General features: G+C 41.3%; 1 protein-coding gene across 10 annotated transcripts in view; it reads left to right on the plus strand.

Moving 5' to 3' along the window:
- The window catches only part of ASPH (aspartate beta-hydroxylase), a 198,530-nt gene that overhangs the window by 84,666 nt on the left and 99,142 nt on the right, over positions 1–14,722 (plus strand). For all 10 annotated transcript variants that reach the window (XM_084849445.1, XM_084849446.1, XM_084849447.1 and 7 more), the window contains 3 exons: positions 4,880–4,924; positions 6,898–6,948; positions 8,225–8,269. In XM_084849445.1, the coding sequence (XP_084705571.1) occupies positions 4,880–4,924; positions 6,898–6,948; positions 8,225–8,269 (141 nt within the window). The remainder of the gene's footprint in view (positions 1–4,879; positions 4,925–6,897; positions 6,949–8,224; positions 8,270–14,722) is intronic.

Raw genomic sequence — 14,722 nt, forward strand, 5'->3', positions numbered from 1 at the left:
TAAAACAAATTCCAAACCACATAAAAATAATGTGCAGAAGATTTAAAAGCCAGAGAAAATTAAAAGGACATCAAGGTAGGCACCAGGTAAGCCTGTTTGGACAGAGTGTTCCATAGTTGGGGTACCACCAAGTAGGCCTTTTCCTCTGTAGCTACCCACCAGACCTTAAATGGTGAGGGAACCCCCAAAAGGGCTTATTTTGAAGATCTTAATAGATGGACAGGCACATGTTGTTACAAGGTGCTCTTGGACCCAGAACTGTCACTCGAGGCACAGGTGATCTCAGTGGCACGGAGCACTTTTTATCAGCTTAGGCTGGTATACCAACTATGCCCTTATGTGGACAGATATAGGCTAGCTACAGTAATCCATGCTCTGATAACTTATCGTCTGGATTACTGCAATGTGTTATATGTGGGGCTGCCTTTGAAAACGGTACAGAAACTTCAGCTGATCCAAAATAGGGCAGCAAGATTGTTAACAGGGACTGGCCAACGAGCTCATATTATGCAAGCACTTTTCCAACTGCAATGGCTGCCAGTCCATTTCCGGGCTCGATTCAAAGTGCTGGTATTAACATTCAAAGCCCTTAACAGCTTGGGGCCAGGTTATCTGAAGGATCGCCTCCTCCCATATGTGCCGGCCCAGACCTTAAGATCATCCTCAGTGACCCGTCTCCGTGAGCCTCTGCCAAAGGAAGCAAGGCGAGTGGCTACTAGGAGGAGGGCCTTTTCTGCTGTGGCACCCTGGCTGTGGAATGAGCTCCCTAGAGAGGTTCGCCTGGCACCTACATTGTACTCCTTCTGGCACCAGGTGAAGACCTTTTTATTCTCCCGGTATTTTAGCATTTTATCTTCCTAATCTTTTAGCTCTGGTGTTTTAAATCTGTATTTTAAATCTCTGCATTGCTGCTAGGTTTTATTCTGGTTGTACTGTTATATTCCCCTTCATGGATCACTGCCTTGTTGTGGCGAAGGGGCTTGCGTAACTCAGTGAAGCCATAAGCTATGCCGTGCAGGGCCACCCAAGACGGACAGGTCATGGCGGAGAGTTCTGACAAAATGTGGTCCACTGGAGAAGGAAATGGCAACCCACTCCAGTATTCTTGCCAAGAAAACCCCATGGAACGTATCACAAGGCTAAAAGATATGACGCCGGAAGATGAGCCCCTCAGGTCGGAAGGTGTCCAATATGCTACTGGGGAAGAGCAGAGGGTATTTCCAAGTAGCGCCAGAAAGAGTGAAGCGGCTGGGCCAAACCCGAAAGGACACTCAGCTGTGGATGTGTCTGGTGGTGAGAAGAAAATCCGATGCTGTAAAGAACAATATTGTTTAGGAACCTGGAATGTCAGATCAATGAATCAAGGTAAGCTGGAGGTGGTCAAACATGAGATGGCAAGATTGAACATCGACATCTTGGGAATCAGCGAACTAAAATGGACAGGCATGGGCGAATTTAATTCAGGTGACCATCATATCTACTATTGTGGGCAAGAATCCCTTAGAAGAAATGGAGTAGCACTCATAGTCAACAAAAGGGTGGGAAAAGCAGTACTGGGGTACAATCTTAAAAATGATAGAATGATCTCAGTACGAATCCAAGGCAAACCATTCAACATCACAGTAATTCAAGTCTATGCCCCAACCACTGAGGCCCAAGAAGCTGAGGTTGATCGGTTCTATGAAGACCTCCAACACCTTCTAGAACTAACACCAAAAAAAGATGTCCTCTTCATCATAGGGGATTGGAATGCTAAAGTAGGAAGTCAAGAAATCACCGGGATAACAGGCAGGCATGGCCTTGGTGTACAAAATGAAGCAGGACAAAAGCTAATAGAGTTTTGCCGAGAGAACATGCTGATCATAGCAAACACTCTTTTCCAACAGCACAAGAGGCGACTCTACACATGGACGTCACCAGATGGTCAATATCGAAATCAGATTGATTATGTCCTTTGCAGCCAAAGATGGAGAAGCTCCATACAGTCAGTCAAAACAAGACCTGGAGCTGACTGTGGCTCAGATCATGAGCTGCTTCTTGCAAAATTTCGGCTTAAATTGAAGAACGTCGGGAAAACCACTAAACCGTTCAGGTATGACCTCAGTCATATCCCTTCTGAATATACAGTGGAGGTGAGGAATAGATTTCAGGGATTAGACCTGATAGACAGAGTGCCTGAGGAACTATGGACGGAGGTCCGTAACATTGTTCAGGAGGCAGCAACGAAATCCGTCCCAAAGAAAAAGAAATGCAAGAAAGCCAAGTGGCTGTCTGATGAGGCTTTACAAGTAGCTGAGGAAAGAAGGGAAGCGAAAAGCTAGGGAGAAAGGGGAAGATATACCCAACTGAATGCAGAGTTCTAGAGAATAGCAAGGAGAGACAAGAAGGCCTTCTTCAATGAACAATGCAAAGAAATCGAGGAAAACAACAGAATGGGAAAGACGAGAGATCTCTTTAAGAAAATTGGAGATCTCAAGGGAACGTTTTGTGCAAAGACGGGCATGATAAAGGACAAAGAAGGCAGGGACCTAACAGAAGCAGATGAGATTAAGAAGAGGTGGCAAGAATACACAGAAGAACTATACAGGAAAGATCTGAATGTCCCTGATAGCCATGATAGTGCGGTCACTGAACTTGAGCCGGACATCCTAGAGAGTGAAGTCAAGTGGGCCTTAGGAAGCATTAGTAACAACAAAGCTAGCGGAGATGACAGTATTCCAGCCGAGCTATTTAAAATCCTAAAAGATGATGCTGTTAAAGTGCTGCATTCAATATGCCAACAAATGTGGAACACTCAACAGTGGCCACAGGACTGGAAAAGGTCAGTTTACATTCCAATTCCAAAGAAGGGCAACGCCAAAGAGTGTTCAAACTACCGCACAATTGCGCTCATTTCACATGCCAGCAAGGTGATGCTCAAAATCCTACAAGCTAGGCTTCAGCAGTATGCGAACCGAGAACTACCGGAAGTACAAGCTGGGTTTCGAAGAGGCAGAGGAACTAGAGATCAAATCGCCAACATTCGCTGCATCATGGAGAAAGCAAGAGAATTCCAGAAAAACGTCTATTTCTGCTTCATTGACTACGCTAAAGCCTTTGATTGTGTGGATCACAACAAACTGTGGCAAATTCTGAAAGTGATGGGAGTACCAGACCACCTTACCCGTCTCCTGAGAAACCTGTACGAGGGTCAAGAAGCAACAGTAAGAACCAGACATGGAACAACCGATTGGTTCAAAATTGGGAAAGGAGTACGACAAGGCTGCATATTGTCACCCTGCTTATTTAACTTATATGCAGAGTACATCATGAGAAATGCCGGGTTGGATGAATCAGAGGTCGGAATTAAGATTGCCGGGAGAATTATCAACAACCTCCGATATGCAGACGATACCACCCTAATGGCAGAAAGCAAAGAGGATCTCAAGAGCCTCTTGTTGAGGGTGAAAGAGGAGAGTGCAAAAGCTGGTTTGAAACTCAACATTAAAAAAACTAAGATCATGTCATCTGGCCCTATCACTTCCTGGCATATAGAAGGGGAAGAAATGGAAGCAGTGACAGATTTTACTTTCTTGGGCTCCAAGATCACCGCAGACGGTGACTGTAGCCATGAAATTAAAAGACGCTTGCTCCTTGGGAGGAAAGCTATGGCAAACCTAGACAGCATAGTAAGAAGCAGAGACATCACCTTGCCGACAAAGGTCCGTCTAATCAAAGCTATGGTTTTCCCAGTAGTAATGTATGGCTGTGAGAGCTGGACTATAAGGAAGGCTGAGCACTGAAGAATTGATGCTTTCGAACTGTGGTGCTGGAGAAGACTCTTACGAGTGCCCTGGACTGCAAGGAGGTCAAATCAGTCCATCCTAAAGGAAATCAACCCTGAGTGCTCATTGGAAGGACAGATACTGAAGCTGAAGCTCCAATATTTTGGCCACCTAATGCGAAGAGAAAACTCCCTGGAAAAGACCCTGATGCTGGGAAAGACTGAAGGCAAAAGGAGAAGGGGATGGCAGAGGATGAGATGGCTAGATAGCATCACGGATGCAATGAATATGAACTTGAGCACGCTCCGGGAGAGAGCGCAGGACAGGAAGGCCTGGCGTGCTATGGTCCATGGGGTCACGAAGAGTCGGACACGACTGAACGACTGAACAACAACAACAAACTGTTATATTATGGTTTTAAGCTTTCATATTTATATTATTTTATGCTGTGCTTTGTGGTTTTAATTTTTGTGAATCGCCTAGAGAGCTTTGGCAGTTGGGCGATATAGAAATGGAATGGAATGGAATGGATGAATGAATGAATGAATGAATGAATGAATAAATAAATAAAGTGGTCCTGACAACCTTTAAAAGTTAAAACCAGTGCCTTGAATTGGGCCTGGAAACTAACTGGGAGCTGGTGCACTTGGCAAAGCCCAAGTGTAATATGATCATACTGTCCAGTACTAGCGAACAACCTTGCACCTGTATTTTGGACTAATTGCTGTTTCTAAAATATCTTCAAAGACAACCATATGTGTATCACATTGCAGTAGCATGATCTGTTTACTTTTAGCACATTCATTTTGTTTTTATGACTTCTGTTGTTAACCACCCAGAGAACATTGTTAATTGGATGGTATACAAATGCTGTAAATAAATTCATAAACTTGGAAGAGGCAGGGAGAGTTAACGGAGAATGGCAACTTCAGAGTGCAATGGGAAATACTTGACATCACCACCCTATGAAGCCAGCCCTGAGAAAAATCCCTGTTAAAATACCTCATCCCCTTCGGATTTCCATGATCTCTCTAAATTAGCCTTATTTTAATTTGGTTTCTGCTCTAACAGCATGTAAATCTAATTTATTACTATAAATGTTTTGTCTCCCATAGATAAAGCAGATGCTCCAGATTCTGTTACTGAACATTTTGAGTCAGGTGTGTACGCATAAAGTATCTGAAATGGGAAATGTGATTCAAATGAAATTATTAATTAGTGTGAAATATTTGTTAATGTTATTTTAAATTAATGCATGTTAGCACTTTTTAACTAGTTGGTCATATGTGCAACTTTGGAATAAAGGGAACTCTGAAGAGTGATCTATGGCAGAGAAGCTTCACCATGTAAGATTAAATTCTGTAACTGATGTAGATTTTTCACATGTTGATCAGATTAAGTAACCTGGATCTAGCTTTATCTTTTGCAAGCTCTAAAGGTACTGAAGTAATACCAATTTGTTTGCATATTACTTTCTCAGTTGTTTCTGTTCAAATATCTACAAATGAACATGGACTTAACATATGTTATGTGAGAAGTAATTAGAGATTGCATGAAGGCAATTTGCAGATAATCCTTCACTGTGTTGGGAAAAGAGAACATATTAAGTCCCTCTCATGAGCTGTTGGCAAGAAATAGGGAAAGCTCTATGAACTTTTGCCCTGCCTTTAAAGCTACTTGAATCAGTATGGCAAGAAAATATGTTGTAATATGTGAAAGTTGATATGTGTGTATCTCCCCACTCCCTTCCCTACTGTATAACATAAGCAGCTGTGGTTAAAATAATATTTGGCAGTCCTGGGATCCAAGGTTGAACATCTGCAAAGTGGTAGGGGGAGGGTACAATTTCTGCTCACTACCCTGCTTCAAACTGCATCCTTCGCACACTGCTTTGCAGCTGTTTTGTGCAGACCCAGGTTCCCAGACCAGCTTGCTACTGAACATGTAGTTCCAACTTAAGTTGATGACCCTGTGAGCCAGTAGGACTCACAGGGTCATCTTTGGCTTTTTGGCTCCTGGATATCTGCTCTGTTGTATTTGTAGTTAGACAAATCACAGAGTAAACTCTATCAACCAACTTAGCAACTTTTTTTGGACATAATTACGCTTGAGGCAGTTTGTACAGTTTTTCTTGTCTTATGAAAGCATAGCGTTTCAAAGTTGCCTTAAAGAGTAATGTGTGGATATCACTAGAAGGAGAGCATGTACCTTTAAAATGGAAGGTTGTATCCAAAAGGGAAAGTCGTGTTGCACAAACAGACATTGCTTGCACAATATTGGATGTAGCCCAGAGTTTACTGTCAAGCCATGAATGTTGTGCTGTCTGTGCACTTGCTTATAAGACACCAATTTGTTTGTTTTTAAGAACTGAAGTGTTCTATGAATCCAGGAATCAATTAGTTTTTGTTGATTTGCTTATTACTAAAGTTGAACTAACCTTAAGAGTACCTGACAGCAAAAAAAAATGATAAGTCAGACTTCATAAATGTTAAGTTACCGTAACGCTTATTTTAAAACATAAGACACTATTTTATGAGGTATGAGTTAAAAATGAAATGCTTAGGAAAAAATGAGTGAAGAATTGCTGCTTGCATTTTCCTGTAATACATGATATACATCGTACAATCCACATTGATTTCCAATTATCTTTTAGATGGTCAAGGAATGTAGTGATTACAAATCCAGGACTAGAGAGGTTCATGGAAGAGTTGAATATCAATGCTTATTGTAACTCTGTATTCTAGATTTCCAGAAGCTACGAATACAGATTCAGTATTCCTTGCATTATTTCACTGTGTTTTTTACATACCTTTTAAAACATCTGTTACTTTTCACTGGTAATAGAATGCTATGCTTTATAGTCTTGTCACACACGGTCTTACGCTGTAGCATAGAATTTGACAACCTATGGACTGCATATCACCAAGGTTCATAAAATTAGTGTTGAATTCTGAGAATTTGAGCTTTTATATATTTTTATTTTAAAATCTAGTTTTCTTAATTTCAGAAATAAGCCTGAATATGTTGTGGTCCATCTTACATTTATCAATTTGTTTAGTTAAAATTACTGATTATGATAAAAGACGCACACAGCTGTAAGATAACATATGTTTTTCCATCTTGTTCACAATAGGTGAGAGAGAACACACAGAAGATTATGTGGCTGCTCAACCTCATGAGACAGGTTTGTACAATATTTTCTCATGCTAAAGTAGTATATTAATTGCTTGCCAAGATATGTAAAATGATTTTTCTGTTTCTGAGATTCTATATAACAAACAATATGGAATGAGCAGAATTGTTTTATAATCAAGTGTTTTTAGGTACTAGGATGCACGTAGAAGTTCATTAACTTCATAAACCTGTAGTGTTCCAGATTTCCTTAAGGGCTATCCACTTCCTCAGCCTAGTCCGGTAGAGTGGTCGGACCATCCCTCTTGCAGTTTTGAGTGCAGCAAGAAAGTCAACTATCTTTTTCAATGGAAATTATGATAAAGAAGATGCATAATCAGAAATTTAGATATATTTTTCCATTTTTATATTCATGCAACAATCTTTTTTAAATAGTGTGATGCACAGTATTAAGGACAAAAGATGGGGAAAGACTGCATTAATCTTAGCTCAAGGGTACACTAGGGCTACTTTTAAGTAGAGATGTATGAACATTTGTTTTTTGCTTGAAAAACATGTGAGCATGCCTGGTTTGAAGCTCTGAATGCAAGCACGAGCACGTCTCCGCCAAAAATATTTGTAAATTATCAGACACATGCTCATGTTTGTCTCATTCCCAAATCCCAGTTTGATTTGCACAAATTTCGTCTGTAGACTGAATCAGCTGTGCTGTAGTCTATGAAGGAAAGTTGCACAGATTAAGAAATTTGCACAAATTTGGGGACACTTGCACAAGTCTCCCATTTGATCACTGCTTGATTTGTGCAAGTTTCCTGTTCCCGCAGAGCAAGCAGCGATCACAAACACAAATGGGAATCAGGCATGAGGTGAGCAGCGAGATGATGTTCGGAGAATCCTTGCAATCTCAAATATCACTTGTTCATCTATCCCTACTTTTAAGTGACAAAATTACTACACAGAAAGCACATTGCGTGGGAACTAGAGTGCAGCCCGAGTGTAAATAGTGACACTTGGTAATTGTGTACATGTGTACTGTCAAATGTGGTGATCTGCCTATGGATTGTTTGCTGATTTCTATGCAGATGCTTTCATGTAGGAATGTTGTCATATTTGAAGCAATCCCTATTTGGACAGACTTGTAGTGCCACCACTAGTATTCCTCCTCCCCTATATCAGAGTTTAAATCATTGTGTACTATTTCAGTTCTGGTACAAATAATGTGCTTCTTTAACAGTGACAAATTCAAATATTAGAAAACAAACAAAATGTTGTTAAAATGTCTGTAAAAACTGTCTTATAGTAAATGACTAAAAATCTTTGAATTGCAGAAGTTCGTGTTCAAGCAGATGACTATTCAAATGATGATTTAGTTGGTAAGTCAATCTTCAGAGGCCCTATTTTTCATTAAAATTAACATTTCAGACTGTTTGTACAAAAACTCATGAAATTTAGTATAAAGCTAGAAAGAAAAACTATTTGGCAGTTGATAAGCTTGAACCTTATGGCAAGAGTTTGAAGGTTAACAGTTATTTCTTGAGGTACACAAAAACCATAGGCTATGGGCATCCTTCCTTTGATACAACTTTGAAACATGCCAATGCAGGTTTCTACAATATTCCTCTGATGGCAGAAGCATGCTCAAGCAAACAGCACTTCATACTTCTTCTCCTTTGGCTTTGACTTAAGAGGCAGAAATTAGAATAAGGGCAATTAATGGAGGCAGCTATCAGCTTAGGTTGGTGTTTTTATACTCGTTTAGCTCATTTCTCTATCTAAACCTACCCCTCATGTGCCTCACCTGCCACCCATGTGCTAGCTCTGGTTTCATGTGGGAACTCAACATACCACCTACTAGAGTATAGTAGCAATAATCATGGTGCACCTCTGCAGACAGTTCTGCCCCAACATTAGGTTGGGTACACTGCTCGTTCATTGTGAGGTTATTACCACTGAGGTCCGGATGAAGGAGATCTGACATAGAGTCTGATTTTTGAATTGAACAAGAATTATCAAGGAAAAATTAGACGTGCATGAACTGGAATCTGGCAGTAATTGTTAAAAGAAATGTTGCCCTTACTGCAGTAAACTTTGTGTATGGGTGGGTGAAGTCATGCGGGCTTTTTAGTAGACACTGATCTGCTGCAACATAAACCTTTAAAAACCCTGTTATTATATAATGAATTTCTTGTGCAGTTTTAAAAAAGAAGAAACACAGATTAATCAGTAATGCAGGGTGTGGGGAAGGAGAGAGGAAATCCCATTTCTGTGATGATTGGTCAAAACCAAATGCAGCAGGAAAAACAGCAGGAAAAACAGGTGCACAGAGAGATGCATTTCAACAACCTCTGGGGGCACTATGAGACAGAATTATAGACAGCAACACTGTGCTTTCTGCAAGTTCTGTTTTCAAGCCATTGTAGGAAACAGACCTTGCAGAAAGCACAGTGGTGATGGTATGTCTACAATTTTGTCTTGCAAGTGCTCCTAAAGAAGACCTTTGTCACAATGTCTTCTGCCTAGTGAACTATTTCCTTTGTATACATGTGAGTTCCTCTCTCCTTTTTTCCTTCTGGATTTAGCTCTGATCAATCATCATAAAGGATAAAACAAGCATAGTGGATCACCCAATCAGACTGATGGGCAGTAGATTCAAGTCAGATGAAATATTTAAGGGAAACCGGCTCAATCACAACATGCATCCCAAATATCTTGGGGTCACACTAGATAGGACACTTTCCTATAAAGAACACTTGATGAAGACTGCTGCCAAACTGAGAAGTAGAAATAACATTCTACACAAACTATGTGGCACTAGCTGGGGCTCAACAGCGGATATGCTGAGAACGACCGCACTCAGTCTGGTTTACTCAGCAGCAGAGTACTGTGCCCCAGTGTGGCGTAATAGTCCACACACGTGAAAGATCGATACACAACTGCATGAGTCAATGCGTATTGTTAGTGGCACGATATGGTCTGCTCCCACATACTAGCTGCCTGTTTTGAGCCATATACCACCTCCGGATGCAAGATGAAAGAGCGCCCTTCTTCAAGAATACTGGAAGATTATTGACAATCTCCAGCTACCAATATTAAATGACGTAACCTACTTGGAGCGAAACAGGTTAAGATTGAGATATCCAGCCATTTCTACTGCTAAAGATTATTTCAATATCCACAACACATGGAAACAACATTGGCTAGGAAACTGCCCTCCACAATGCTGAAGCTTGCCCTGCATCTTGGAAAAACCACCTGGATTTGACCAGCCCCACGTTATAATGGACAACCTTGAACTGAATTCGCATGGGTCATGGTAGATGTGCAGATGCCCTTTATAAATGGGGCAAAACAACATCATCAAATTGTGATTGTGGGGCTGAAAAACAAACTATCCAACATATAGTGACAGAGTGTCAAAACTGAGCCTACAATGGAGACTTTGCTGATTGTCACAATAGGCTGTGACAACTGAAGTAAAAAATTATATCTGTAACCTAGACATATGTTTGTAATATTCCTGTTTATATTTTATATTTTACATTTCATATTTATTATGCTCTATGTTTTATTGTAATGCGATGTAAATGTGCCATACGATAAATAAATAGATGAAATATTTCTTCAAATAACTCATAATTCACTAATAGAATGTGCTGCAACAAGATGTGTTGATGGAAATTAGCTTAAATGGCTTTAAAAGCAGGTTAGGCAAATTTATGGCGGATAGATCTATCAGAGGCTATTAGCCATGATAGCTAAGTGGAACTTCCAGGATCAGAGGTAGTGTACTTCTGAATTAAGTTGCTGGGGCAAACAATGGGGGAGGAAAGGATGATTGCCTTCACACAAGACTGTTGCCTCCTGTGATTCCTGGAAGTATCTGGGTGGCCATTGCTGAAATAGGATGCTAGACTAGATGGTCTGATCCAGCAGGGCCCATTAAGTTCTTACAGTCTAAAAATTCCTTTGGAGCGAGCCATATCAAATGAGGAGTCCTGTGCCATACTTACATACAGAGTTGGTCAAGAAAGACATTGCTCCTAGGCAGTACTTCAGGTTCCTTTCAACTGCAGGTTTACATTCCAGCACTCCTGATGCAAAGCCTGAAAGGCACTGAGACAAGAAGCCCTGCTCCAACAGACGTTGTCCCTATGGGGATTTCTCCACCTGTGCTTCTGTCTTAAATATTGTTAGACCATTCCAATTTTGAAGAAGACAATGTTCAAAAATGTAAAGAGAACTAATTTTCAATAGCAAGCAACATGGTGTCCATTGTGACATGTTACACAATTGTTGTGCTTTTCCATGGTTTTTCATATGAACAGTGCATAAGCAGAGCTCTGAAAAATTGATATTTGCTGTGGAGCAGCTTCTTATTAACTGCAGCTTGAATAAACCGTTATGGAACCTTTTATGAGATGTGTCAAATTAACTGAATGTCTGAGAAAATGCCATCTAGACCAAATGTACAGAACACTCAGGCGGTAGAGGCACAAACAGTGGCCAAGGTACTGAACCCTGCAGTGCATTACAATCCTTCACCACTGATTTATCTAGTCTTAATAATGTTCTGGGTTAATGCCAGAGAGCCTGTTCTGCATTCATCTGTTGAATCTCTGCTTTATTGTATTGGCTTCATCCACTTCCCCGTCTTCTAAGACATCCTCAACTCTGTTACGCTTGGTGAAGAAAAGGAACTTGAATGTGCTTTTTCAACCAGTGTCACCTAACTCTCTGGGGACTCAAATCCTGTAGAGGTGCTGAAAGCAATGGTGAATGCATCACAGAAAGCTCTAGCCACATTTTCTTTCTTTCTCCCTCTCTCTCTTGCTGTCTGCTCTCACAGAGTTTGTCCTTATCAGCAACTGAAGAGTGGAAGCTACCAAGTGTGGTATATAGTCCAACTATTGTGACTCAAGGTCCTGGAGAGATGTTAGGTGAGAGTCAGCCTGTGCATCACCACTAAGCTCTGGGCAAAGGAGGAAACTGTAGGATAATCAGCCAGAACAACAAACAAGCAGTGGGACAGAACAGGTCTTATGTTAAAGCCAAACACCTATAAACGTTTCCAGGTCAGTCTTGTTGTCTCGTTGGAGCAACAAGGGGACTCTGCAGCTACTGCTGTATCTTGCTCTTACCACAGACCCACCATGCTTTGTGACTACCTCACCTTCATTTCACTACATCTAGTATTGCCTTTCTCCCAGAAACTTGGTATGAGGAGTTAACAGGAGCTGGATCCAAAACCACATTGCAAATAGTGGACTTCTATAGCCTGCAACTTGGAATGACAACTCAACCATCCAGGTACATCTTCAGGAAAATGGTGCAAAGCACAAGTCTAATCTTCCAAGCAAAGAGGGATATGATCTAGATGATCTACAAATGTGCAAAGAATGTCCAACAATACATCTGCAGTGTTTATTTATCAACGCTTAATCTGGGAGTCCTTGCCCACGGGGCTTACATTAGAGTAAAAAAGAACGGTGTGGAAGAAGAAAGGTCAGTGATTGACAAATGCGTAATACATAGTTGACAAATGAGTAGCACATAATAAACACTCTAAAAATAATTGATGATGCTGATAAAGAATAGATTTGGGGAGGATCGGATAATAGAGTTGCAGTGATTAAAATGAATCAAGAAAGGCTTGGCTTGAAGGATTGGGTCTTGATAAGGAAATATTCTGCCCAGAGGTTGATGCATGGTAAGATCGATGCATGGTAAGATCTTGAGAGGTAGAAGTGGAAAGAGCAAAGGGACCAAGTATAAAATCTGCTTATATTGAACAGAGACAGCAAAAATTGTTATTTTAACAAATTTAGGAATATGTGAGGTTCAGAGAACAGTTCCTGGACATCTTGAAAAGAAAAAAAGCAGTAGGATTTTGAAACTGGATGGTTGAAGGGACAAATATAAAATTAATATTGTTAGACTGTGAGATAGGAAGATAAAAGGGTTATACTGAAAAGAAGAGAGAGGCATCCAGATACATTTCTATTGGGTGTGAGTATAGTCTTCTATTAGGTGTGGGTATGGTCTTCTCTTGCACTGTGTGCTTTCAGCTAACTGATCTACAAGTATAGCAATTCAGTTTGCTGTTTAATTGGGCAAGTAGAAACTGTCCCTACATGACAGCAGAGTGGCAAAGTACACTGCAATCCTCAACTTGTCATAATACATACCCCTCTTGCTGCCCCTGCATTCACTGGGTTTTCCCCATCCCTACTGGGTATGCTAATCAGCATACACTTCACAGCTTCTTAAGTGCACAGTAGGTGTATCTCCCCTTTCAGTGTGCATAGAATAATAGAATAGTAGGGTTGGAAGGGGCCTACAAGGCCATCGAGTCCAACCCCCTGCTCAATGCAGGAATCCAAGTTAGAGCATCCCTGACAGATGGCTGTCCAGCCTCGTCTTGAACGCCTCCAGTGTGGGAGAACCCACCACCTCCCTAGGTAATTGGTTCCATTGTTGTATTGCTCTAACAGTCAGGAAGTTTTTCCTGATGTTTAGCTGGAATCTGGCTTCCTGTAACTTGAGCCCATTATTCTGTGTCCTGCACTCTGGGATGATCAAGAAAAGATCCTGGCCTTCCTCTCTGTGACAACCTTTCAAGTACTTGAAGAGCACTATCCTATCTCCCCTCTGTCTTCTCAAGGCTAAACATGCCCAGTTCTTTGAGTCTCTCTTCATAGGGCTTTGTTTCCAGTCCCCTGAATCTTTGTTGCCCTCCTCTGAACCCTCTCCAGTTTGTCTGCATCCTTCTTAAAGTGTGGTGCCCAGAACTGGACACAGTACTCCAGATGAGGCCTAACCAGTGCTGAGTAGAGGGGAACTAGTACTTCCCGGGATTTGGAAGCTATGCTTCTATTAATGCAGCCCAACAGAGCATTTGCCTTTTTTGCAGCCACATCCCATTGTTGGCTCATATTCAGCTTGTGATCGACAACAATTCCAAGATCCTTCTCGCTTGCAGTGTTGTTGAGCCACATATCCCCCATCTTGTAACTGTGCATTTGGTTTCTTTTTCCTAGGTGCAGAACATGGCATTTCTCCCTATTAAATGTCATTCTGTTGTTTTCTGCCCAGCGCTCCAGTCTATCCAGATCACTTTGAATTTTGTTTCTGTCTTCCAAAGTATTAGCTATCCCGCCCAATTTTGTGTCATCTGCAAATTTGATCAGCATTCCCTGCACCTCCTCCTCCAAGTCATTAATACAAATATTGAAGAGCACTGGGCCCAGGACTGAGCCCAGCGGTACCCCACTCGTTACCTCTCCCCAGTTTGAGAAGGTCCCATTGATAAGCACTCTTTAAGTCTGATTCTGTAGCCAACTGTGGATCCACCGGATCGTTGTTTCATCTAGCCCACTTTGAGCTAGTTTGCTCATCAGGATATCATGGGGCACTTTGTCGAAAGCTTTGCGGAAGTCGAGGTATATGATGTCTACAGCATTCCCACGGTCTACAAGGGAGGTTACTTGATCAAAAAATGAGATCAGATTCATCTGGCAGGACTTGTTTTTGACAAATCCATGTTGGCTTCGAGTAATCATGGCATTGTTTTCAAGGTGCTTCCAGATGGATTGCTTTATCATCTGCTCCAGAATTTTCCCAGGGATTGATGTCAGACTGACTGGTCTGTTGTTCCCATGTTCCTCCTTTTTACCCTTTTTGAATATAGGGACAATATTAGCCCTCCTCCAGTCATCTGGCACTTCCCCCGTCCTCCATGATTTCTCAAAGAGAATAGACAGTGGTTTTGAGAGTTCTTCTGCCAGTTCCTTTATTACTCTAGGATGCAGTTCATCTGGCCCTGGAGA

The sequence above is a fragment of the Heloderma suspectum genome, chromosome 4, assembly GCF_057233095.1.
Source record: "Heloderma suspectum isolate Gila_16-S chromosome 4, 16-S_ref, whole genome shotgun sequence".
NCBI lineage: Eukaryota > Metazoa > Chordata > Lepidosauria > Squamata > Helodermatidae > Heloderma > Heloderma suspectum.